The sequence below is a fragment of the Phyllostomus discolor genome, chromosome 12 (genome assembly GCF_004126475.2).
Source record: "Phyllostomus discolor isolate MPI-MPIP mPhyDis1 chromosome 12, mPhyDis1.pri.v3, whole genome shotgun sequence".
NCBI classification, from domain to species: Eukaryota; Metazoa; Chordata; class Mammalia; order Chiroptera; family Phyllostomidae; genus Phyllostomus; species Phyllostomus discolor.
In genome coordinates, this window is record NC_040914.2 from 60676389 (window position 1) to 60702107 (window position 25719).

General features: G+C 55.5%; 1 protein-coding gene across 5 annotated transcripts; it reads right to left on the reverse strand.

Annotated features, from left to right (window-relative positions):
• Positions 1–73: 73 nt before the first annotated feature.
• Positions 74–25028, reverse strand: SLC12A4 (solute carrier family 12 member 4). Of its 5 annotated transcripts, none has more exons than XM_036012040.1 (24): positions 24806–25028; positions 18957–19051; positions 17403–17534; positions 12419–12565; positions 12280–12334; positions 9289–9419; positions 7740–7981; positions 7378–7592; positions 6691–6855; positions 6515–6613; positions 6169–6226; positions 5634–5808; positions 5107–5225; positions 3603–3701; positions 3288–3407; positions 2972–3076; positions 2538–2706; positions 2096–2291; positions 1821–1990; positions 1599–1730; positions 1412–1519; positions 1038–1225; positions 795–928; positions 74–627 (listed from the first exon to the last, which is right to left on the reverse strand). In XM_036012040.1, the coding sequence occupies exons 1-24, from the start codon at positions 25011–25013 to the stop codon at positions 536–538; spliced, it is 3354 nt and encodes a 1117-aa protein (XP_035867933.1). In that variant the 5' UTR covers positions 25014–25028; the 3' UTR covers positions 74–535. The 5 variants fall into 5 exon arrangements, with proteins under 5 accessions (XP_035867933.1, XP_028357550.1, XP_035867934.1 ...); XM_028501749.2 differs by lacking the exon at positions 24806–25028 and adding an exon at positions 19397–19777; XM_028501748.2 differs by lacking the exon at positions 24806–25028 and adding an exon at positions 23754–23975 and having other exon boundaries at positions 104–627.
• Between the last annotated feature and the right edge of the window lie 691 nt (positions 25029–25719).

The following is a 25719-nucleotide window of genomic DNA, read 5'->3' on the forward strand; positions in this document are numbered from 1 at the left end:
CGGCTCTGGGCCTGGGTTCAGTTCCGCCTTCTTCCTTTGGCGCCAGGGGAAACAGAGCCTGGGCAGCAGGAGGCCCAGAAGTACACAATGTTTTATTGAAAAAAGTCAGGCCTCAGCTGGCTGGCTCCATTAGGCTCAGCTTGGTGGGGGTCCCTGCCCACAGTAGCCTGAGCCAGCTCTTCTGCAGGCGGGCTGGGTAGGACCCCCTCCCTTGTCACCCTTCTCCTCTCTGATGGTGACATCCCAACAATAAATATTCAATAAATAGCATTCCTGGGCTGGCTGCCTTCAAACCCAATGTCAGCCCCCACCAGTCTTCTCCAGCCAGGGCAGGCCTCCCGGGGTGTGGGCGGGGAAAGTCCCTGAACTTCTCAGGGTCCCTCAGGACCCTGGATCCATCTCTGATGCCAGGCCCAGGCCCAATCTCCATAGCAGGGTCCAGGGCAGGGCTGGCCAAAGCAGGACTGGCAGATGCGTGCTGGGAGGGGGTGCTACCCTGAACACCTCCACACTAGGCCACAAGTCTGTATCGGGCTCAGGAGTAGATAGTGATGACTTCACGGCCACCGCCACGAACCAGCAGCACCCGCTCGAGGCCCTCGGTCAGCACCTCCAGGAACTCCATGTCTGTAGATCGTCAGGTCAAAGAAGCAGCACCAGGACCAAGGGGAACCCAGGGAAGTTTGGCCCGTCAGTCAAAGCTGGGGTAATCTGGTACCCCCTGCCCAGGGGTGCCCACACTAACCTCACATGCTGGCCACCTCCCCACTGCCTGCCTCTCCACAGAAGGATACAGTTCTCATCACCCTCACTGTTCTTGGGTGGGCCGGGCATGTTCAGTAGGACCAGGCGGGCATCGTGGGAGCGTGTGACAATGACTTCATTGAGCTTCACGGCGGTGTGCATGCGCCGCACATTGGATTGGTCCCTGCAGGTAATGTAGCTGATGATGGGCCCCACCCCTGGCCCACCCACAGAGCCTGTCCACCCTCTACCCCCAGGCCCCACAGTGGCTGGTCTGTTTTTGTGGTACTCACGGCTTAATATGCACCAGCTCTCGGAAGTTGTCAGGGGCGTGGCTGGGGTCCCAGGGCTCAGCTGCCATGTACTTATCCCGTGTCCATGTCATCTGGATCTTGTCAGCCCCAGCTGCAGACTCATCCTCCTCATCTGAGTACAGGCTCTCCAGCCTCAGGGCTGAGTGCCGGTCCTTGACCAGCTGGGCCTGAGGGAAATCAGGAGGCAGCCTCAGTGCCATGGGAACAGAGGGCTGGGCTGGGCCATCTGGCCTTAGGGGCATGGGCACTGACATAGGTGGGGCTGGGGCAACTCATTCTGATGCCCCCATCTGATGGTGTCTCCAGAGGCCTGACCCAGCCACCCGCCCATGCCCTGAACCAAGGCCACTGACTTCTCGCTCCCGCTCTGTCTTGGTCAGCCTCATCTGCCGCAGCATCTGGGACCTCTGCTCCATCATCAGTGTCCGCTCATAGGTATATGCAGAGATGTCGCTGTTGTGCTGGGGAGAGTGTGGGCCATGAGGACTGGGCTCTGTGGGGCAGGGTATCCACGGGGCCACACTGGGGCGGGTGGCTCACCATCTCCACCACCTCCACCTCCGCCTCCAGGCGTAGGTGGTACAGAAAGATAGCCAGATCCTTCTTCATCTGGATGCTGTTGTCGTCCATCTGGGCCACCGTGAAGATGCGCATCCGGCACTTCCTCCAAACCTACGGCACCGGAGCAGGCGGGTGTTACAGTCACACCCCACCTCTCCAAGGGCCCAGCCTCTTTCACCCGGGCCCACCTCCCAGGCCCACCTTGTGCTGGCGCAGCAGGAAGGGTAAAAGCATGAGCATGCCACCATCGTGCACGATCCACCACACGTCGATATGACCCTCCAGGTAGCGCTCATGGTTGCTGGGGTAGAAGGCAATGTTCTTGGGCACAAGCAGGGCCAGGTGGGCAGCCGTGGTGCAGCGCACGGTGTCTGGGGAGGAAGGACACTGCTGACTGCCAGCCTGCAGCCCTGCTCTCACTTGAGTCCCGGCCCCTGTCCCCCCCGGCTGAGCCCAGGCCCTGGCCCCTCACGTACCAATAAAGGTCTTCCAGGCACGTGGGTCCTCACTCTGTCGCCAGCCATAGGGCCAGCCCAGGACCACAGAGTTATGCCTCATGCCGCCCAGGCCGCAAGACTGGATGAGGTGGGCCAGCCCCTCACGCACTTTGTTGGCCACCACCACCTGGCAGAAGCCCTTTACTTTCTCAATCTCCATCATGTTCTTGATTGTCTGTGGGGAACACAGCAGGTTCAAGGCCGTCAGCATCCCCTCTGCTGGGGTTGGGGAAGGGAAGAAGCAAGCTGCTCACCCAGGGACTATGTTTTGTAGATGGGACAGCAACACCCATCCTTGCTCAAGCTCTTAGATGGCAGCATTGCTGTCCACCTGGCTGGCCAGAATTGGTCCTCCCTCTGTGCCAGCTGCAGCCTGGACACCTCTAGAGCGGCTCAGCTCCCCACCCCCTGTAGCAGGTACCTGCTCAGCAGCCTGTGCCTCGCCGTAGCTCTCCAAGAAGCTTCCCTGGATGACAGAACCAACGATGGTCAGGCCCTTGCCTGCCTTCAGCTGGGAGGCAAAGGTGAGGAGCCGTGGGTACTTCACATGAAGGTCCTCGTCCAGCTTCAGCAGCACCAGCAGCTGAGGCCTACAATGGCCAGACGGGGAGGCAGTGTGAGGCCAAGGCCAGAGGTTTCCAAGGAGCCCCTTTTCTTCTTCCCTTCTCAGCTCACAGGCTCGCACAGGTTCGGGGAGCAGAGATCCCAGGGCTCAACAAGCGGGATGGCACCCCTGGGAACCCCAGGATGGGAAATGGGGACCAGGGAGGGGAAGCCAGCAACTCCCAACCATCCTACCCTCACAGTGCCCCCGAGAACCTAGAGTGGCCTTTGCCATTCTGGGCGTGAACTCACCGCCAGTTCTTGGTGTGAGGAGGCCCCTCCTCTAGCCGCAACAGCGCATAGCGGGCAGCACTCAGGGACAGGCCTCGGATCCCATCACCCCACTCCTTCTCAGCCCTACAGAGGCCACCATAAGCTGGTGAGCCCATGGTCCCACCCAGGGGATTCTGTGCAGGTAGGTATATGGGAGATGAAGCGGGGGCCAGACCCCGAGTCACAGGCCACCAGCCCCAGCACCTATGGTGGCTGGCAAAGGATGGTTCAGCTCCTCCCCTCCCCACATACAGACCACCCGCTTGCCCCGACCAGGCGGCAACCTCTCACTCACCCTTGGTACTCAATGTACTTGTAAATCATGCCTGCAATGAGCATGGCGACCAGGGCATAGTACCAGGAGGAGACGAACATCAGGGCCAGGCAGAGGCTCATGCCCAGGAAGGACAGCGTCCTGCACCAGAGAGTGGGGAAGAGCCAGAATCAGGGAAAGACCAGTATGGCCCCAGGCCAAGCTCCCCAGCCCCCCAATTTCTCACCAATAGCAACTGCAGCCCAGGAAACTCAAATGTCATCCTGAATGGGCTCCTGGCTTCCCCAATAGCTCTTATGCCAGAGGACTTGGCTCAGGGGTCCAGCGGGTGCTCACCAGTGATAGTACTTGAACCGGGGCCGCCAGTTGGGGGTCCTCAGGAGCGTCTGCACAGCGCAGGCCAGGTTCACAAACAGGTAACACATCAGAAAGAACCTGCGTCACAGGGGTCGGTTGCTACAGAGCGGCCTCCTCGGCAGCCAGGTACCGGACGTCCCTATCGTGCGTGGGCTGAGCCAGTCTTCACAACCTCACAACACCCACTCCCAGGCCTGAGGCAGGCAGGACTACCTCGCGGTGTCCTCAGAGCCAGGGCTTAGAGGGCGGGCAACTGTGTGCGGGCAGAGGAGGTGGGGAGGGGCAGCAGGTGGCAGAAAGGGCGAGCGCGGAGCTGTGAAGCTGTGAACGAGGGTGGTGCCCAGTGGGGCTCAGTGTGTGGAGATGGCTGGACAACATTCGGGCCCGGCGACTGCTTGGATTAGGGGCTGTCGGGCAGGGGGGGCGGAGCAGGGAGGGAGAAGGTAACAAGGGCTGTTTTGAAGACGGTGTACTGGAGACACTTGCGGGATGTTGTGTGGATGTGGCGAGGCCTGCGGTGTGAACCCTCCCGGAAGACGGCTGAGGAGTAGAGAGCTGAGGGGAGCGGCAGCAACTCCTACCCTCGACTGGCTGGAGAACGGCAGGCAAAAAGGCAGAAGGACGTACCACAGAGGGCATGTCAGGGGGCAAGGACCCCCGTGAGGGGGAGTGGTCAGTCCCGTCAGGGCTGCCAGGAGGAGCCCATGGTAAAGGTTGAGATATACCCTGTGGCTTGGGCAGTGAGGGGTCCCCTCCCACGACGACTGGCAAGCGCAGTTTCAGGTGTGCACTCTGTGTAGGCAGGGCTGGGCAGTGGAGGGGGGAGGCGTGTTGGGGGGACAAAAGTTCATTGTGGCCTGACTGTGGCTGGGGTGGGGGGCTGCTGTGAGGGGAAGAGGAGCCTGTCAGGCCTTCAGGGTGAGTGGGCCAGTGAAGGGTGGTCCCATCATAACCAAACAAGCAAGAGGGAGCATGGGCAGTAGAGCAAGACGTGTGAAGCGTGACGGAGCAGCCCCAACACTGGCAGAAAGTAGTGAACACAGCGACCACAGGGACCCTGGAAACTGCCACATGCTGGCCATCTCCTGTAGGACACTGGCAGGCTCAAATGTGCAGCTGATTCCAGAACTTGACAAGAAAACAACTTTGAGGACAGACAGATGGGGCAATGGTGGCTTCATCAAGGCGCCATGGAACGGGTGCTGCCCTGTCCAGGAGCAAAGGGTGGCCTCCAGCCTGCTCTGGGCATCTCCCAGGGTGGGCTGCGGGGCCTGTTGGTGTCTTCTGCATCAGTGTCAGGCTCTCTCCTGAATGCAGAGGTAGGCTGAGCTCTGCCAGACACACACCTCCCCATACAGCCTGGCATGTCTCCCAGCTGCACCCTCAGCACCAGACAGGGTCACGGGGCTGAGGCCCCGGGCTCGAGGGTTCAAGGAGCCTTTCCCAAAACCACCCCCCTGCCCTGCCCTGGCCCCCAGCTCACATGGATAGAATGGGGGCCACCATGTCAAGGGAGGCGATGAGGATGCCCAGCTCAGCAATGAGTGCCGTCAGGAGGAGTGCCCATGTTGGTTCACCGTTCGCCTTCCCATGGCCAAATACCTGCACGCACCAGGGTCAGTGGGGTCAGAGAGGGAAGACACTGATCCCATACCCCTGTTCCACACCTCGAGTCACAAGCCACAGCCTGGCCTCCAGCATCCCCAAGTCCCTCCTCTGGGGCTCAGGCCACATCCATGCCTTTCCCAATAGGTTCCACAAGTTTCTCTGCCCCCTACCTCTCGGGCCTTTCTGCTCTGAGTGAGCCACAGATTGGCCACGAGGATTCTGGGCCCCAGTCCCTCTGCCAACAGCAGGCCAGGGTAGCTCTCAGAAACTCCACATGATGGCTTTGTGGCCCTGGGGTCACTATGGGCCCCAGCAGAATATAATGCATCTGTATCCCCTACCCTCCAGCCCGTGTGAGGGGCCAGGAGCACCCAGGCTGGGGGAGAGTACAAAAAGGCTCACCCGGAGGAAGGGGATGATGTTGTCCTTGGCAATGGCCTGCAACAGGCGTGGTGCCCCAGTGAGGCTCTGTAGACCGGCGCCACAAGTTGAGAAGAAGGACCCGATGACAATGACCCAGGGCGAAGGCCAGGCCAATGTGCCCACCACAAGGTTTCTGCTGACGCCATCGCCGTACCTGCAGGGGCCAGGCTTAGGCCATGCTATGTGCAAGGAGCCCCCCAGGCCCTGGGTGGGGCCGCCAGAGTCAGGGATTTCAGGCGTTAGGAAGGATGGCTACGGTGGGCAGAGCTCTCGTCCCTCAGCACTGAAGTCCAGTCCACCATCCCTGTCCTTTCTCCTTGTCCCAGACCTATTCTGATGTCACCATTCTCTAAGAACCAAAAGTCCCAGTGGGGCCTGACCCACCCAGTGGCACACACTACCACTGGCAACCAGCAGCCTGAGGACATATGTGGGACCACGTGTTCAAGGGGGGCTCATGTCAGAGTTGGCAGAAGCTGGGCCCCTGCCACAGGGAGGGGTCCAGCTCACTCACTTGTCCCGGAGTACCACGCCCTCGATGCAGGCGCCAAAGAGAACCACACTGCTGAAGTCTGCGGCCACGTCAAGGAAAGCCGGGCCTCCACTGCCACTGCTGCCCCCACTCCTCGCCCACACAGGACCCACGTGCCCCTCGCACTAGCCTTAGCCAGGACCCAGCTGGGGTACCCACAGCTGAGGGTTTTGTGTTGTGCACACACTTGAGCGTGTGGTGAGTGTGAGGGGAAAGGTACACATGTTCACATGCGTGTGTGGCGTCTGGGCAGGAGAACTAGTGACTGAAAAGAAGGCAAGCACCTCTCGCCCCACTCCCTGCTGGCCCCAGGCCCGGGAAAGGATACACACAAGGGAGGTGGTAACAATGGCCAGAATGGTCCCCACCGGGATGGACTTCTGGGCGTCGCGGAGGTCACCAGAGCGATTTGAGCCAGCCATGATGCCTCCAAAACCAATGAGATTCCCTTAGGGGCTCCCCAGGAGAGCGGGCAGGGCTGGGCGGGCGGGCAGAGGGGCTTACCTGTCACAGAGGGGAAGAAGATGCCAACCAGCACGGTGAAGGATGTGGCAATGTCAGCCACCACGTACAGGGGCAGATTCTCCTTCAGGCTGAGGGCGTCTGTGGAGGGCAGCCCGTGCTTCTCCACGACCTCACCCTTCTCCAGGTAGGTGCTCCACAGGTTCTCTGCAGGGGCAGCGGCATCATCACCACCGCAGCCGCACCCACTTCCCAGGGACACTTGGGGCAGCCCGACCAGAGGCTGCAGATGTGAGGGGCCCTGGGGGCTGAGGAGGTGGCTTCAGCCACAGGGAAGGAGCTGTCTGGCTAGAAGCCTGACAGGCAAAGGCTGCGGAAGCCAGAGCCCTGTCCCTGCCTGCCTCCTAGACAGAAGCCCTTTATGGCTCCTGGAGAATAATCCCGGGCAGCGCCAGGGGCTGGTGGCAGGGGAGAGAGAGGCTGCCAGAACTTTCAGGGGGCTTTTGCAGGGCTGGGACCCTGGCCAAACAGGCTCTGTTCACCCAAAGCCTAGCTGCCAGGGGCCAGGCTGAGAGGACAGCACTGGGCCTGGAAGGCAGCCAGACCTGCCCCCCATTCGTGAGCTGGCCACACAAGGATGGCTCTGTGATTTACTCTCCGTCCACGCTCGTTCCCTGCCTCCTGCTTGGCCCGTGGGTCAGGAGGAGGAGGACAGGAGTGAGGACGCACCCTGGAGCACGCTGGCAGCTGCACCGGGAATGCCGGGGATCTCAGTCACATTGTTGAACAGGAAGTAGGGGTCACAGGAGTCAGCAGTGAGATTGGAGCTGTGGCAGAAGAGGTTCCACAGCCGGGTGGCCACTGTCTCATTATCCACCATGGCTGTCTTGGCGCAGATGTCAAACTGGTCCCGGGACAGGGTCCTGTTGCCCAGCATGCACACTCTGCGGGGAGAGGGAAGTACCATCACCTGCTCGGCTGGAGGTCCCAACCTGTTTCCACCCTGCAGCCTCCAGGACTCAGGGCATCACCGGCCTTCTACTAGGGAAGGCTGTCAGAGCTCCGCCCGGATGTAGTCCCAGATTACTTACGGAAACACGGGAGGGTCAAAAATAGACTTGATGCCCCCCGCATAGATGGAGAGGATGGAGATGATCACACAGGCCAGGAAGAGCGAGGCAAATTTGTTCACATACTTGACGCCAACAAACACCACCAGGGTCATGAAGGTGAGAAAAAGGGTCCCGTACACGCGCATGTTGTTCAAGGTGGCACTGGACGAGTCGTGAGCGCCTGTCGAGTAAAAAATGGCAGCTGGCGGGGCAATGTAGGTCTGAAACAAGAGACAGATACAGAAGTTTCAAGTTTCCTATTTAGAGAGTGAATCCTATTGTTAAAAAAAGAGAAGCCAGAAAAAGCCAGCCACAAAAGACCACGGGCTGTATGATTCCATTTATATGAAAAGTCCAGAACAGGTCAATCTGATTGATTATGGGCAGAGAGCAGGTCAATGGCTGCCTAGGGCTGCGGGGAACAGAGAGTGACTAGCATGGGTTTTCTGGAGCGATGAAAATGTTCTAAAGTGGATTGTGGTGATGGGTGCACAGGTCTGTGAATATACTAAAAACCTTTACATTTTATACTGTAAGTGGGTAGTGGATTGTACAGTATGTGAATTATATTTTAATAAAGCTGTTATTTAAAAAGTATCCAGACACAGGCGTCATCTAGAACAGTGAAGAGCTAAACAGCCAAAATGGAACAGTTTGAGCGACAAAATAAATAATGACAGTATTGGCCCATGAGCCAAGAATAAAATAAATATCCAGGAGTCCATACTGATATAAACACATGGTTGAATAAATAAGTAAACGGCGAAAGGATGAATTTTCTTTACAGAAGAAACCCAAATAATAAATGCAGGAATGTGGGGAACAGGAACCAAATACAATCTCCCAGATCCCCGTAGGGTCCACACTGCAGGCGAGCACCTGGAGATGGGAGGAGCCAAGCAGTTCCTCTAACCAGCTCCTATTGTCTGGATCCCCGGGAGGGGGGGGTTGGGGGGGGCCCTTGTTACCCTGTGATCCCCAGGGCCCCCCCACGTCTTCTCCCACCAGCTGGGGCAGTTCAGTGGGGAGTGGGAAGCTATGTCAGAACATGCACTGGGCTCACAGAGGGGACAGTGACCTCCAGATAGGGTCCTGTGGCTGCTTACCCTGATTTAGGGACAAGGATAAGGTGGATCTGAAGGGCTTAGCATGGAAGTCTGGGGGAGACAGACCTGGCCGGAGCCCACAGATGCCTGGGAGGTGGCCTCTGCGTCACCACCAAGACCTGTCACTTAGTTAAATGCAATAGTTTGCATTAGTTCAGCCATGGCTGAACCAGGGCCTAAGTGAATGGAACATCCAAGGCCAAGGTGAAGGCAGCCAGGCTAGGCCCCTTCCCTGCATGGTCCAAACTGGAAAGGGGTGGAAGGGAAGACTGGCTGGAGCAGAGACCTTTCTCCCTCAAGGAGGCCTCCCACAGTACATGCCCCAGGCCCTGGTCAGAGGTGAGGAAGCACGGACAGCCTGGGCCTGTGGGAAAGGGACTGCCCGGACAAGACCAGAGTGGCCAGGGCCTCATGTGACTCACCAGCAATATCTCAATGGCCCCTAGGATGTACATGGCCGCTGCAAATGTTGTTCCCAAGTAGAAGCACAGGCCCACCGCACCTCCAAATTCTGGCCCCAGAGAGCGGGAGATCATGAAATAGGAGCCCCCAGCTACAACAGAGAAAGTGTACACAGGTCAAGGCTGGTTCTTCTTCAAGGGGGTCTCCTCCCTGACAACCTCTCACAACCACCCAGAGGGACAGGGATGAATCTTCCCATTTACAGATGAGCAGAAGGCTGGAAAGATTTGCCTAAGGCCGCATAGCTAGTAAGCAGCCAGGCTGGAGCTGGACCCCACTTCATTGGGCTCCAATGCCCAGTGCAAGCCAATAAAACGACTTTGCTAGGCAGTTCTAGGCCTGCAGCAGTGCCTAAGTGGCCCACCGTCCCCTGAGTCCCTGCACTTAGGCCAGTCCCACAGCCTCCACTGGCTGGGCACGTCCTCTCTCACCACACCTCACCACTCCCGAGGACTGTGTCTGTTAGTCTGATCCCTCCAGACCGGGGCCGGAACTGTGTTTTGTCAACTTTTTTTGTCCCTAGGGCCCAGCACAGGGCCTGCCACTGGGTGAGTTCTCATGGCTGACGCTCCTGCCCTGAGTCTGTGCTGCCAGCAGAGCCCAGCACCCCTGGCAAGATCGACAGAGACAACAATGGGCCCCAGAGCCGGTGAGGGTGCAGAGGCGTGCTGCTAGTTGGATTTGCGCCCAATAAAACATCTCTGTGAAAAATCCGGGAACAGGGATCAAGAAACTTTAAAACGGTTAATCCCTGCCCTGGCCACTGTGGTTCAGTGGATTGAGTGCCAGCCTGAGAACCAAAGGGTCGCTGGTTCGATTCCGGGTCAGGGCACATGCCTGGATTGTGGGCCAGGTTCCCAAGAGAGGGAGCATAAGAGGCAGCCAGATATTGATGTTTCTCTCCCTTTCTTTATCCCTCACTTCCCCTCTGTCTAAAAAATAAATAAATATTAAAAAAAAACATCAATCCGTTTCATGCTGCAATCCACCTCCAGGACCCTCTCCTAAGGGAACTGCCAGGGGTATAAACAGAGATTCGTGTGCAAGGCTGTTCATGACAATAATATAACAGTAAAAATGTAGACTCTAAGAGTAGAAAAAATAATCACAATTAGATAATACAATATCAATCCCACTAAAAAAAAAAAAAACTTTTCCCAACATTCTGGAAATACAGACACATAGAGTTTGGGAAAATAACACATCAATACTTTATAAGATCCTAAGACCATGTACCAAAAGGCTCATAGTAACGAATTCAGAATAGTGGTATTATGAGTACATCCAATTTTCCTTTCTACATTTCTGTGCACTTGCAAGCCCTCTTATGGGTAAACATATATTGCCTTTCCCCACTACTATTTTTATACTAATATTAATAAAACTGTTATTTAAAAAAAAGGATCCAGCTCTGGTTGGTGTGGCTCAGAAGACTGAGTGCCTATGATTTGGCCTATGAACCAAAGGGTCGATGGTTCGATTCCCAGTCAGGGCACATGCCTGGTTGCAGGCCAGGTCCCCAGTAGGGGGCGTGTGAGAGGCAACCACACACTGATGTTTCTCTCCTTATGTTTCTCCCTCCCTTCTCCTCTCTCTAAAAATAAATAAATAAAATCAATTCAAAAAAGGATTCAACCCTGACTGATATGGCTCAGCTGGTTGTGTGTCATCCCACAAGGCAAAAGGTTACTGGTTTGATTCCCGGTCAGGGCAAATGTGTAAGTTGTGAGTTTGGTCCCTGGAAGGGGAATGTGGGAGAGGCAACTGATAGAAGTTTCTCTCCCTTCCTTTCTCCCTTTCTTTCCCCCTCTCCATGATAAATAAATAAAAAACTATTTACTTATTTTTAGAGAGGGAGGAAGGGAGGGAGAGAAACATCAATGTGTGGTTGCCTCTCATGTGCCCCCTACTGGGGACCTGGCCCGCAACCCAGGCATGTGCCCTAGACTGGGAATCGAACCAGTGACTCTTTGGTTCCCAGGCTGGCATTCAATCCACTACACCACACCAGCCAGGGCTAAATAAATAAAATCTTAAAAAAATAAAAATAAAAAGGATCCAGACACAGGCACAGGAGCCAAACTGAATAGTTAAACAGGCGAAGTGGAACAGTTCGAGCAATAAAATAAATAATGAATTACTAGGTTATGATTCAAAGAAAATAAATATCTGGGAGTCCATACTGATATAAATACATTGTGGAGTAAATTAATAAACAGGGTCTCTGAAAACCAAGTCTAGCCCTGGTTGGTGTGGTTCAGTTGGTTGGGCATTGTCTCTTGGGATGTAAGTTCACTGGTTCGATTCCCAGTTAGGGCACATGTCTGGGTTGTGGATTCAATACCTGAATGGGGAGCATATGGGAGGCAACTGATCGGTGCTCCTCTTTCACATTGATGTTTCTCTCCCTCTCCTCCTCCCTCCCTTCCTCTCTAGATAAAACCTTAAAAAAAAAAAAAAGAAAAGAAAAGAAAACCAAACCCAGTGTCATTATCCCTGCTGAAACCCTCTGCATGGTGCTATAATCCATAGTGTGGACCAGACTCCTTGGCAGGGGCCACCAGGTGCACCCCTGTCACCTTTTCTGACAGCCTCAGTCCCCTTTTTATTTTTAATATTTTATTTTTTGGGTGAGGGAGGAAGGGGACCCCTACCTAGCCAGCCAGATCAGCCGAATCTACCCTGGCAATTAATGGGGTGACAGAGTTGCAGCCAGATAGTCCTAACACTTCCCAGCCCACATTTAAAAACAAACAAAAATCCCCAAACACAACAGATATCTCAAATTCTGTCAAGCAAGGATATTCCTACGTGACACAACTGTCACGGATTCAGGAACTGAGACCCCACCGAAGAACTGCTTTGAGGGCAGGAGCAATGAGGGTTCTGGGTATGTCAGTGTGGATTCTGGACCCACCGCCCCCAACAGGCCCAGGGCAGTGCTCACCCACCTGGAACCACTCCATTGGTGGCAATGGCGCTCATGGAGATGGCCGTCAGCAAGGTCTGTGGGAAGGAGGGCCTACGTGAGCAGTTCAGCGGGCAAGTCTCGGCAGGTGGCTGTGGCCCTGCCCCAGCCAGGATACTCACACAGCAGCAGCAGATCAGCACAATGAGGAGGGCCTGCAGCACGCCAGCTGTGCCCACCATCCACGTCAGCCGAAGGAAAAGGATCACCCCGAAGATATTCTGCAGGCAGGGCAGGTACACCCCCATGAGGGTGCCCATGCTGGGTGCCTGTGCAGCAGGAGGGGCGGGGGAGACAGAGAGCGTCAGAGGGGCCCAGGTGCACCCCGGAAGGCCCCAGCAGCTGGTCACTCAGCCGCTCAGCAGTCCCCAAGGGGTTCTGCGGAGAACAAGCTGGAGAGTGAATCCTGGGTGGAGTCCTGGGGAGCACAGGGGCAGGGTGACAGCTAAAGTGTTTATGTTGACTTTTTCATGTATGAAGATAGTTTGGGACTGGGAGGGTATAAACCCTAATTCATTTCAAAATGCCATGTGTGGGCTTTGGAGCCTCACCTCCTCTTCAAGGTACTGCCCCCTTTCCTTCCTCTTTTCTTTTAAATTTCTGGAGAGAGGTCTGTCTCAGATCTCCACCTTCTCACCCAGCAGGCCCCACGCCACCCAAGCCAGAATCTAAGAGTTTGTCCTTGGCCTTCCCTCGGTCCAACCACCCCCTCCAGTCCAGGCAGACACCAAGTTCTATCCAGCGTGCCTCTCAAGCTCTTAGACCAGCCTGCCTTGCCTCTGCCTTAGTCCCTCGAACCTGAGGCACTACGCTTAGGGCAACTGGATGGCGCCCTGCTGGGCCTGTCAGCCTCTCCACACTGCTTCCTTCTCTGCTGCCATAGCAGGCTCTGAAAACCGAGTCCAGTGTCAGCGCCCCTCCCAAAACGCTCTGTACTGCCTATCCTGTAATCCATGGCATGGGTCGGACTCCTTGGTTCGGGCCACCCAGTGTGCCCCATCCCTTCATTGTCAATTTCAGTCCCCGATGACACAGGTCCCTCAGAGCCTCTGAACCACCGCATGCTCAGGACTCTCCCTGGGAGGGTCGGTCCTGCCTTACTGCCTGGCACGATCCTCTTTAGATAAACCTTCTGGAGGCTTAACTGTATTGCCCCTTCCAGGAAGTTACTCTGGGTTGCCTTAGGTAGAGTTGGCACTTCCTCTTCCAGCCCTTCAGCATTTGATACACCCTTCCATCACAGCGGTCACTTACAGGTCATGGTTACCGTTCACTCGAATGTCTCATGACCATACTGGGGTAGACTTGGCTTGTTCACTGCTGTATCACCAGCGGGCCCTGCAGGTACCCAAAAGGTGCTCCTGAGCCCAGTGAGTGGTGCCTTGGAAGGCCCCTAGGACAATGTGTCAGGAAAATCCTACATAGAGACTCAAGGTTGAAGAGCAGATTAAGGGAACACACACACACACACACACACACACACACACACACACACACACGAGGTCTGTCCGGAAAAAGTCCAGCCATTATTAATACAATGAGACTGGTTTGCATGACATCGATGTAACCTGGCAGCCAAGGAGGGTGGACTGGAATCTGTGAACAATGACAGCTGCACTGTGCTAGTCAGTGGGGGAGGTAGATGCCGTTGAGTGAGCACGCGTACTGTGTGGCTGTCACATTTGAAATGACTGAGCGAGTAGAGCAACAAATCTGCATCAAATTTTGCTTTAAGCTTGAACATTTCTCTGAAGAAACTGTTTGGATGATTCAGAAGGCCGCAGCTATGGGCAACTGGTGATTGGCAGCCTCATCACGACAACGTGCCCGCTCATGCATCACGTTTTGTGCAGTTTTTTGGTGAAACATGAAATGACCAGGTGACTCAGCTACAGCCCAGATTTCATGCTCTGTGACTTCTGGCTCTTCCCAAAACTAAAATCACCTTTGAAAGGGAAGAGATTTCAGACTGTTGATGAGATTCAGGAAAATACGTGGGGCAGCTAATGGTGACTGGGAGAACTGCATGAGGTCCCAAGGTGCCTACTTTGAATGGGACTGAGGCATCATTGTCCTGTGTACAGTGTTTCTTGTATCTTCTTCAGTAAATATCTCTCTTTTTCATATTACATGGCTGGATACCTTCTGGACAGGCCTCATATATAAAACACAGGCAACAGTGTGATGATAGCCAGAGGGAAAGGGGGCTGGGAGGTAGGTGGAGGTGGGCAAAGGGAGGAGAATGGGGATGGAAAGAGGCTGCTTGGGGCAATAAGACCAGGGTGCAGCGTACAGATGATGTTTTGTTGAGCTGTACACTTGAAACCTGTATGGTTTTATGAACCAACGTCATCCCAATAAATTCATTTAGAAAAAGTGGAAGGTGCAGGTGAAGAAGGTCCAATGGGCATATGCAAGTGGGATTTCTCAGCTACCTAAGGGCAGAATAGCGGCCAGCTAGAAGGCCAGGGCAGAGGCTGAGGCACAGAGGCAGGGCAGGTGAAGGTGCCTCCTTGAAGAACTGAGTCCCCATGAGTGCAGCCTGGGGTAGTGAAGCTTAAGAGCTTCCACCAGAGCCCTAGCCAAGTCTGCGGTCCTGGAACTGGGGTGGGGGAGAGAACTATGTGGCCACAGGAACTCCCCTGAAGGGTTCAGGTCTGGGTCAGGATCTGTGTGCAGCCGGAAGGACTTCACAAGGTCCCGAGTAAGAATGAATGGTTCCTCAAAGTGTCCTGCACAGTGTGGGTGACAGACATACCTCATCTGGGCTCTCTGACCCCTTTTCAGAGACCCTGGACCACCCACTGTATAGCGGCAGCTCCCAGCCCCACTTCAATTCTAGGCTGAGTCACTCTGGAAAAAAGGCAGTGTGGGAAAGGGCAGGGCCGGAAATGCTTTCTGCATCTCCAAATAACCTCTGGCAGCCTCAGAAGGTCACAAGGCCAGAGCCAAGTGCAGTGGCTGCTGTGGAGAGGTTGCGTAGGGTCTTGGCATGGTCTGATTGGAGGCCTGCCCTTCCTGCTTTAAGCCTTACTTTTCTGTGGCCCAGCTCAGACCCACCCTGGGTAAGGACCGCAGCGTAGTGGCCCCCTCCCCCCAGCTTCCTACTGACTCACTGTAGACTTGACCAGGCTTCTCTTTCCTTGATGGAAAAATCACTGAAACTGGGACCCTCAGGCACCTTCTCACATCCTTACTCTAAGGTGAGCTGGGCAGGTAAGCTAAGGGTGGACCCCAGCATCCTCACAGGCTCCTCAGAAGGCCAAGGGACCACACCCCTTTACCAGCCCAGGCTTCCTTCCAACGCTTGTTGGGATGTGCACTAGCTTTTCTTTTCTTTTTCTTTTTTTATAATAAAAAAAGTTTGCCCTGGCTGGTGTGGCTCCATGAATTGAGCGCCAGCCTGTGAACCAAAAAGGTCACCAGTTCAATTCCCAGTCAGGGCACAGGCCTGGGTTGCGGCCAGGTTCCCCACTTGGGGGCGTGCAAGAGGCAACCGATCAATGTATCTCTCACACACTGATATTTCTCTCCCTTCCCCTCCCTCTAAAAAGTAAATAAAGTCTTTTAAAAATAAGTTTATTTAGAAAGCCACAGAGGTAGAAGAAATGGGCTCAGAAAACAAGAAGGGCCCTTGGAGCTTAGGGGAGAGAAAGGTAACGACGTGCCTACAGGAAAGGAGGGGAAAGGCACTGGTGTGTTCCCGGCGAGGGAGAGCCACCTGTACTGCAGCCTTTCTCAGGGACCTTGTTATTCCCAACCACAGTTCCCCGGACTTGGCCTTAAGGGACCAGGGAAGAGGCACTTACCCAAGGATCCTACTACCCACATTAGGCAACAATCTAGAGGCTGAGACCTCACTGCAGGGTTGAATAGCCACAGACAGCCAGGGTTCTCTGCTATCCGCAGTACAGAAAATGCCAGCAAAATCCCCACCAGCAAGATATGGTGGAGGTCAGATCTGTGCGACCTCAAGATCTCAGCTGCCCTCTCTGAAGTGTGGGTTGATTTGTCTCAGAGAAGCAAGGTGAGGGGTGCACATCAGCCTGCTCTACCCTCTCCCCTTGGTCCAGCCCAGCAAGGCCCAAAACTCACAAGCAGGTCTAAGGCTGGGGGCCTGGCTTATCCCAACCAAGTGCTCTTTCTGCTTGTGCTGACCTCCAGCAAGAATACCATAGCTAGCGCTGGACCCACGCCCCTTCCGATCACAGCTGCTTCCCAGATCTCAGGGAGTCAGAAGGTAGAGGAGGGCTCCTTGTCCAGCCCTCAGTTGGACTGAGTCCCTTCCCACAAAGGAGTTAAGATCAGCAAAGTCATATACCAGCTGGTGTGGCTCAGTGGATTGAGCACCAGACTCCAAACCAAAGGGTCGCTGGTTTGACTCCCAGTCAGGGCACATGCCTGGGCTGGGGCGCATATGAGAGGCAACCACACGCTGATGTTTCTAAAGACCTCTAAAGACCTCTCTTTATGCTCCTATCCCCTCCCCCACCAGGTGCTCAAGAAACCTGGGAGCGGTGTGCCAATGAAGCTAACATAGGAAGGCGCAGAAGCATTTGGTTACTGACTCTAGGTCACACAGCCCCAAGGGACAACCATGCTCCTGGTTCCAAAGGTAGCATCCTTATCCACCCTGATGGGATGCTAGTGATTGGCCCTCTACATAGTTGCATATCTCACAATAAAGCCACAAATGTGTCTCCCCAGGTTACACACTGATCTTGGGTGGCTCAGTCATCTTAGGCAAGCTACTCAACACCCCTGACACTCAGTGTCTTCGTCTGTAAAATGGGGATAATAAAAGCACCTGCCTCACAGCTTTGTTGTGATGACTTGCAGGAACCCAGGATTATGCTTCTCACAGAGGGGGCTGAGTAAAGGCAGCTATCCCTCTCGCTGTCAGTTCTGAGGGCCTCCTTGGCTGTCTGCCCCCTCCAGCCCTCTGTCCCCTTAAGTCCAAGGGGCTCAGTGTTCATCCTCCATGCACACCACATCTGGCACCCACTTCCCTTGGAACGCTCACAACCACGTGGGGAACTTGCCAATTCTGTGATGTTGAGCCTGTCTTCCCAGGAGTGCCCCCTCCGCTGCCCTTGGCGTACTCACCTTGGACGTCCTCCGGCGGGTACCCTCCCCACTTTCAGCCTCCTCATGCTCTTTGGCGCCCTGGGTGAGGTTGGTGTAGCTGACGAGCTTGCCCAGAAGAGATGATACCTTTGGGCGGATGTCCAGCTCTTCCTGTAAACAGAGCCACAGGGAGGTCTGGCAATGGGCCCAGCTGGCGTCAGGCTACCTGTGTGTAGCCAGCAGCCTGGCCTCTGGCCCCTTGCCAAGCCCCAAGGCAGTCCTGGGACTCATCACGGCTTTTGCCTGGGGAAACCTACGCCAGTCAATTGGGTAGTGTGGGCACCACACCCCAGCATTTGGCACTGAAAGGCTCAGCCTAGCAGCTGCTTCTTTCTGCCCCACCTTAGTTACAAACACTACCAACCCATCTGTGAAATATACCTGCCTCGGGAGAGAGCCCAGGACAGGACATGGCTGGCAGACAGGGGAATGACACGTTTCATCCTGCCTGTTCTGCCTGGCCACCTCCCAGCTATGAGTGGGCCACTGGGACCCACATCTGTCCTCAACCCTCCCACAAAAAAGCTACCCCTAGTTACCTCAGGAAACCAAGGAAGTCAGAGAGAATGTCTGGGGCAAGGAAAGTCTCTCTTATTTGCTCAAACCCTGATCCTTCTAGATGGCCCCCACCCCTAGTCCCAGGCCCTGAGAGTAGCCCACTTCAATCCCCAAAGTGGGAGCCTGGCCCCCTAGCTTATCCTCAGGTGGAGCCAGATCAAGGTCTTTGTTGCAGAAACTTGCTGCTCTTCCAAGTCAGGAGGCTTCCCAGAGCTCAGACTCCCCACCCCCCCTATCCCCCAGGGGGGTCTATGACTTCTCCAGCGCCATGTCTCCATGTACCTACACCCACATATAGTCTGTGCCCATATGCCAGCTCTCCCCTAACCCCCCACACAAGTGGGAAGTGGTTTGGAGTAAAGAGTGAAGATGCAGGTCTTTGGGGGGCATGAGGACACTGAGGAGCTCACAGGACTTCCAGGGGGGCAGCTGAATGCGTGGGTCTAAGTTTAGGGGCCTAAACCAATGCTCTGAATCTAGATCCAACTTCTGAGTTTGAGTCTGAAAAGGATAAAATTCAAGTTCAGAAGCACAAAACTGGGAATGTTTCCAGAAAGGGGGCAGATCCAGTGAGAAGGGCCGGGTCTGAGTGAACTTGAGGGGGACAGGGTCGGGAGCACCAACCAGGAAGGACAAGGAAGAGTTGACAGAGGAGAGAGGTCTAGGGCCACAAGAGTCCCAGAGCGAAGGGGAGAAGGGAAATCCTGAGGCGGTCGCCCTGCTGAAGCGCTGCAGGGAAATCAAAGGTGAATACCTCCGGGGGGGGTGGGGGGGGGTTCGTGAGTGGTCACTCCTCTAGGAAAACATTGTCAGTTCAAATGACCAAGGGAACCACAGCCTGGTCGCCAAGAAGGTGAGACAGACGAGGGGAGAGTGGAGGAGGAGCCAAGACATAAAGAGGACAACTGTCCAGCCTGCCTTCTTTGCGATGGCTTGGGTCCCTACAGGCCCATGCCCGCCCATCTCTCCAACTACCTCAAACAGTGCCAGGTTCCTGTCGTAGTATTCGCTTCCTCTGGAAGCCTCCAAGGGGCAGAGGAAAGGGCTGCTCTCTCTGTGGCTGCCGGGTCCTGTGGAGAGAGGACAGAACCCCCGTCAGGGACTACCTCCCGAGTCCTCAGCATGCACTGCTGGCTCCCTAGCAGGCCAGCCGACAACACGTCACCTCTATGGAGCACTTTGGGGGCCAGCGTTAGCAGTTTCTCCATCAAATCCACCAGCCTCCGAGAAGAGTTAGTGTTGTCTGAGTGGCCAATTACCAAAACGCAGCGCATCATTTCCTCCGGCACAGGAAACTGTGGGAAGGCCCCCAACATGCCCAAGCACGTGTTTAACACCAAGGGGCGGAGCCAGCTCGGAGGGCGTAGCCCGCCCTCAGACCCCCAAATCCCATTTTCCCAGCCCAGTTGGAATACCCAGTGAGACGGGGGTCAAGACTTTGGTGCCTTCAGGGTCCACCCAGGTGCTGCCTTCCAGGTAGATGAAGCCACACAGGGCACCGTCAGCCGCCATGCTAGTTGCCCCACCGTGCACTGGGCGGGGCCTCCTGGGGGGCAGCCAGGGGCATGCTGGGAGGAGGGGCACACCAGCTCTCCAGAGAGCGGAAGTGGGCCCAAAATGCCGTCTGGGGTCCTGTTCGAAAGCCCGGGTGGTTGGTGTTAGGACTGCGCAGGGACTGCTGGCAGGAGTCGCTTGTTGGCCTCCCTGCCTCCAGTTCCCGGACGCTTGCTCAGACTAGGTGTGAGGCCGATATGTCCCCTAGGCTGGTGAGACAGTGTCTCAGCTGCAAAGAAACCGCGTAGAAAAGAACCAAACGCATCTTTTTCTTTCTTTTTTTTTTTTTTTTAAATACACCTGCCTCAACTCTTAAGCTTGGCTGATTTCTCTGGGCTGCCCAGCGTTTGCACTCTTTCCTCTTTTCCAAGCCGTCCCTTGTGAGGCTCAGTAAATGACATTCCCAACTTCCCGTCAAGCAGGTGGAAGGCACCAAGTAGCCCTTTTCTAGTCTCTGAGTGGTTGGGTTTTGTTTTTTTCCTCCCTCCAGACAGTCTGGTAGCTGTAGGCCTCAGCAAATGGGAAGCTGACATCTTGGTTCAAAGCCGCCAGGTTGGTGTTGCAGTGACTCTGGCAGCAGTGCAGGCCTGGTGTTGACAGAAGTGTCATCACGGACCCAGACTAGTAGGGTATTCGGGCCATGCACTGGCCCTCTCTGGTTTTGTGAGGGCTACCTGCCAGCCTTTTCTGGTTAGTCTATAATTTCACGTCTCCTGTTTGCAGCTAAGAATGCTGAATGAGGCATCCTCCGCCATCTGATACATCCTCTTGCCATCAGTATGAGACATAACTTGCCTTCTGAAAGCCAACAACTACTCAGCAGGTGCTGCACTGTGGATTCTTTATTACCCAAGGAGATTGACAGGTAAAGCTGATGACAATTTCTGGGGCAAAGTCCCTCTTCCTTCGAATAACACGTGAAAACAATACATCACTTCCTCTAGGAGCCTGAACTCTCTGTGTTTGAGTGAGCCAAGCAGCTCAGTCCCATGAGCTCTGAGGCTGTGTGAAGGCCAGTACCAATGGCACACTTGACAAAGGCAGCAAGAGGTCAAGCCAGCCCACCAAGCCATGTTAAAGCCATGTGGGGGTCACATAAGCTCCTTGGACACCCTCCGACACTTGCTGTGCCCTTGATGCTTATTCAGGACCAGGATAAGGAGCCACAAGAAAAGTCTGAAAACCCAGCAACTCTGTCTGTTACACTGATGGCCCCTCAGTGAAGAGTGTCTGAAAAGTACTCTTGGATTTCTGTGGGGGGAAATATATATATATATATAGACCCCCTAAATAAGTCAGATGCTTCATTTTTTTCAGCAAATGGCAGCTATCGAGTTCATTTTGTTCCCTTTGCCTTGGTTGCTGGGAATCTCCAAGCTAAATTTATTCCTTAGATGCAGTCACCAAGCCCTTGCCCCATTCCTCTGCATGACTTTGATCTTTCAGAGGCTAAGTCCTTTGGGGAGACACTAAGGGGCGAAGCCTGCCAGCAGAGGCATTGTGTATCTCTTCTGGTCCTTTTGTGAAGTTGGCTGGAAATATAAATTACTCTAACCTCACGCACTGCAGACTGCCTCACCATTGTTGCTTTGTTTCTCTGAAGAGGCTGAACTAGTATCCTGAAAACTCAGAGCCAGGAAGGAAGCAGTTCCCCAAAACTGGCGTGGGTGGTCCTCTAAGACCCAGCAGATCCCTTGTCCCTGCAACCACGACTCCACAGCACCTGAAAGTCCTTTCAAGCGTTGCCCTTAGTCCTCACAGCAACGCTCCAGGAGATACCATTTACTCCTTTTTAGTAGCAAGGAAAGTGAGGCTCCGAGACATTCAGAGGCAAGGTCACCCAGTAGAAGGGCCAAACTTAGGTCCCAGAATCCACTAGAGCCAGGTAGAAGCTGAGCTACAGGTTTGCTAATCCTATTCTAGGCCTCAATCCATCCCAGGATGCACCCAGAGTGCACATACCCAGGGCTCTTGGTGCTCAGATGGCTGGTACTCTGACTTGGATTTCTGACCTTCCTCTCCGTGACGCAGGGCGACTTGCTTACCCTCTCCGTGCTGACTCGGCCTCCTCTTCTATGAAGTAAAGATAGTGACACCCACTCTTCTAACTGCCCGGATCAATCAGAAAAGGGACGGTCTGGTGCCAGACACCCAGCAGGCATTTCTTGGAGTTCCCTAAAGCCTCATTTAAGGGCAGCTCCCATGGGGACTGTGGGAATATGTGTGTGTGGGCGTAGTGGGGGGGCACTCTCAGCAATGTCTGGGTGCCTGTACTGCCCTCGGCTATTCTAAAAATTCCAGGGCAGGTCTGGGCATGCCTGCCAGGCTGAAGCTGCTCAGATACCACCTGAAATCCCTGGTGAACCAGAATATGGCCTGGGCCTGGGGGCTGCCTGTGAAGGACACATATATGTGTGTTCCTGGCCACAGCTGTGAATACACCAGCTGCAGATGGGGATCCAGATGACACTCTGGATCCCTGTGCTCACAGGCATCTGCCAGGGGTACTAGAACCTGTATGCCGCTTGGGCAGAAGTGTGGGCCTTGAGAGACCGAAGTGCCAGGCTGGGGATACCCCATGAGAAGGACCTAAGGCTCACTGTTAGTGAGCTCCCAACCCTTTGCAGTCCCTGCCAAGAGGAATCATCATCACTTACCAGGGCGCAGGGTGTCCCCCATACCGCAGACACAGTCAAGGTCTGACTGAAAAGGAGTAAGAGGAGGAGGGGTGTGTGGGAGGAGTTGGCCCAGCCAGGACGGACCTGGCAGGACTCAGCCAATGTGGCTCCAGGTCCCTCCTGTCACCCTGTGAGAGGCCAAGGCGGGGCCAGAGGCTAGGCTCAGCTTTGCCTGCCCACTGGTCCAGGCTGATCCTAGGGATGCAGTCCAGCCCAGCCTCTGGGAGAGCTAAAGGGAGCAGGGATGCCGGCTCCTGCTCTGACCACTGGAACAGGGCGAGGATCGGAGGGGCTGGGATGTGTGCATGAATACAGCTGTCCAGCCTGTAAAGTCCCATGAGGTCCCACAGCCCATGCCAGTGATCTGTGCCATCTTCCCACATGGCGATCGGGTGACTCGCATATAGCCATCACCCACATTGGGTATGGATCACCTCAGTTACCACCGCAGACAACACGGAGCTAGGTCAAGATTGCATCACCTGACACATGCCACCACACATGTGTTCTCTGCATATCTCCATCATGGTCAGTCACAGACACCGGCACCTGTCATCAGTCATATCACCATTCTCATCAGTGACACCCCTGCAGGAAAGTGGGCATGAAAATATGCTACCCTGGGGCCACCTCCACCCTGTGATAAAGGCTCCACCACTTGCACAAGTGCAGTGACACATGCATATGACACTATTCATGCAGACACACACTGCAAGAGTGGGCCGTGCAAGGACAGCCACCTGGGGGCTCCCCTTCAGGCCTGGTTCTAATACCTAGGCTAAGAGTTAGGGTGCAGGAGTCTCTAGCCCTGGGTTTGTATCCCCTGGTGCAAACAGTATGACTGCTCTCTGTCTCAGTCACCCATTCCTAAGTGTAACAGGGCCTATCCCATGGGGGGAGTTGGTTTGATTAAGTGAGTCAATTCACATAAAGCACCTAGACGAGCCCGACTCCCTGTGAATGCTCCTCAGACGCCCACTGTGCCTACATATCTATCAGGGGATCAACACGAGACAGCGCACAGGAAGTCACGCACAGACCCCCTCGGCAGGCACGCTCTCCTCTCCAGCCCGCCAGAATTTAGGAAGGCACAGGAACAGGGGAAGGGAGGGGGAGTCTTAGGGTCAGAGGCGGTGAAGCACAAATGGGGAGGCGAAGAGAGAAGAGGCTGGAAGCGGTTCACAGAAGGTGAAGGGGCTGGGGTCCAAGCAGCGGCTATGCTCCCAGTCCGGAAGGGCCGCTATTCATGCGCCTAGCGGCCCCGCGGGAGCCTCTTTCGTCGGCCACGTCTGCAGCCCCCGCCCGCGGCCAGTAAGGGAGGAGCTGGGCTGGGAAGGCGTCCCGACTGCGGGCGCGCCGGGGCCCAGGAAAACCGTGTCCGCGCTCGCGGAGCGAGGGACTGGGAGCGGAGGCGCAGACTACGAAAAGTTGGGCCCGCATCGACGTGTGCGCGATCGAGCCAGGTGTTCCGTGGGAGCGCGGGGCTCCTTGTGGCCCGCTCCCCTGTCCCCGCCAAGGCCCCATCCGGGCGCGCCCTCACCGTCAGAATCATCCCGCTCGGCGCGCTCCCCGTAGTCCACCCAACTGAGCCCCTCGAGGTTGTCATAGTCGCCGCGCCGCGGCCCGTCCACCGGCACCACGGTAAAGTGAGGCATCGCACGCTCTCGGCCTTGCCTCTCCCGCTGCCCCAGCCGCCAGCCCAAAAGTCCCCGCCGCCCCGGGCAGGCGCACCCCGCCCGCTCGCATTCCTCCCCGCTGCGCTCACTTCCTCCGCCCGCCCCCTGGGCCGCCCCTCGGGGGCGGGGAGCAGGAGGGGCTGGGCCGGCTCCTCCCCTAGAGGGCCCCCCGAGGAGTGAAGCCCCTCTGGAGCGGGCGTTACTAGTCGCTCCACGCCCTAAAAAGGGCCCGATTGCTGTGTGACCTTGGGTGAGGAACTGCCCTCTCTGAACCCCAGATGTGGTACTGTTAAATGAGGAAATGTGCTTGCATCTCTTGGGGCTGTTTGAGGCAACAGGAGGTGGGGCGCGGGGTACCCTGGCTCTGCACTCTTGTGCCTAGTAAACTTTCAGCGACATTTCTGTTACTCAGGGAAAGGGAATGATTGGCAGGATCTGCCCAGGATGACAGAGGTCTGTCGCCGTTCTTCCCAGGGCCTTCTACCATTCTTCAGTACCCCCTATCCATTTCCATCCTCTCTGTCTCCCACCTCTCCTCCGAGTCCCTCCCGGGTGGAGGCAGCCGGGGATTCTGGCTCCTTCCCCAAAGGCTGCTTCCTCCTCTGTAGAAAGGACACCCATCCCCCTCCTGTCCTTTTTTGCCCCTTTGGGATGCTACATTCAATTCTTTAGGCAAATTCTTTCGTCCTAATTTTGTCTTTTACTGTCTCACTTCCTGAGGGTTCCTTTACCTAAATCGTTTACTTATTTGCTCGTACTTTTTCTTTCACTTTGTACACTGCTTCAGATACTTACACAGTCGGCTTTACTTCAACGTCTTCATCTTCCTCCTTGCCCTTTCAGCTGCTTCTCTGTCAGAAAACCCCAGAGCCCACCTTGCTTGTCTGTCTCCATTTTTCTTCCCTTTGTGGCTCACCGGGCTTTAGAACATCGGAGTCAGTGGTGTCCTCCCATCCAGCCTCTGACTGCCACCTCTTCCCACCCTTCAGCTCTGGGGCAGAAGCAGGAATCAGAGTCCCTGGGCCTTGCAGAAGGACCTCTGAGCTGACCACCACCCTGGCCTCTACCCCGTAGTCATCCCACTTGACCTCCTGGGCCTGCCCACTTGACTTCCTGTCTCTCATGCTACCTTCAGCTGCCCACAGTAGCAGCCTTCCAAACGAACTGCTTGCTCTCTCCCCGTGCTCATGGTGGAGAGAAAGCCCAAGCTCTTCTCTTGGCCCACAAGGCCCAGCTCCATCTCACCCCTCCAGCCTCTCCAGCTGCACCTCTCCCCATCCTCCCTCCCAGCTTCAGCCCTTCTGGCTTCTTTCACTTCCTCAAACTCACGGAGTTTCTGCAAATCACCTACTGTTCACTCTGACAGAATGTCTTTGGACTCTCTGCCCCCACCCTCGCTTACCAAACTCCTCCAGAGGGAAGTTGTTCTCAGCCTGGAGCACCACCTCCTCCCCAGAAGACTTTCCCCACACGCACCCCACGCCCCACCTTACCCACCCTGGATCGTGTTCCCCTAGGGCACTTTCCCTTCAGAGTCCCCACTGCAGCAAGAAATGCATTGTTGGGGCTCTTTGGCTAATGTTTTTTGTGCCCACTAGACTGGGTATTTTCACAAAAGCAGGACCTTTCAGTCTTCTCACTTTGGTATCCTCAATCCCTGGACCCAAGGTGCATGCCAGGGTGCAGTACGAACCTTTAACAAGAGGAGAGTGTCTGGGGTTTATAATACGGCCAAACGCATGTTCCCAGCAGCGTCCCCACTGCTCCTGCCCAGCCACCACACACAGCCTCTCTCCTCAGGGGTGGGGTCACATGCTGTGTGGGGGAGAT

What these genes read in the sequence shown, in the direction of transcription:
- SLC12A4 (XM_036012040.1), bottom strand. Translation starts at nt 25,013, where the DNA reads ATGAGAGACAGGAAGTCAAGTGGGCAGGCCCAGGAGGTCAAGTGGGAT. An exon ending in CTCCGATGTTCTAAAGCCCG is followed by an intron (nt 19,052 to 24,805) that starts GTGAGCCACAAA and finishes CTCTCTCCACAG; the next exon opens with GACCCGGCAGCCACAGAGAG. An exon ending in GTGGCCCCCATTCTATCCAT is followed by an intron (nt 3,702 to 5,106) that starts GTGAGCTGGGGG and finishes CCTGTGACGCAG; the next exon opens with GTTCTTTCTGATGTGTTACC.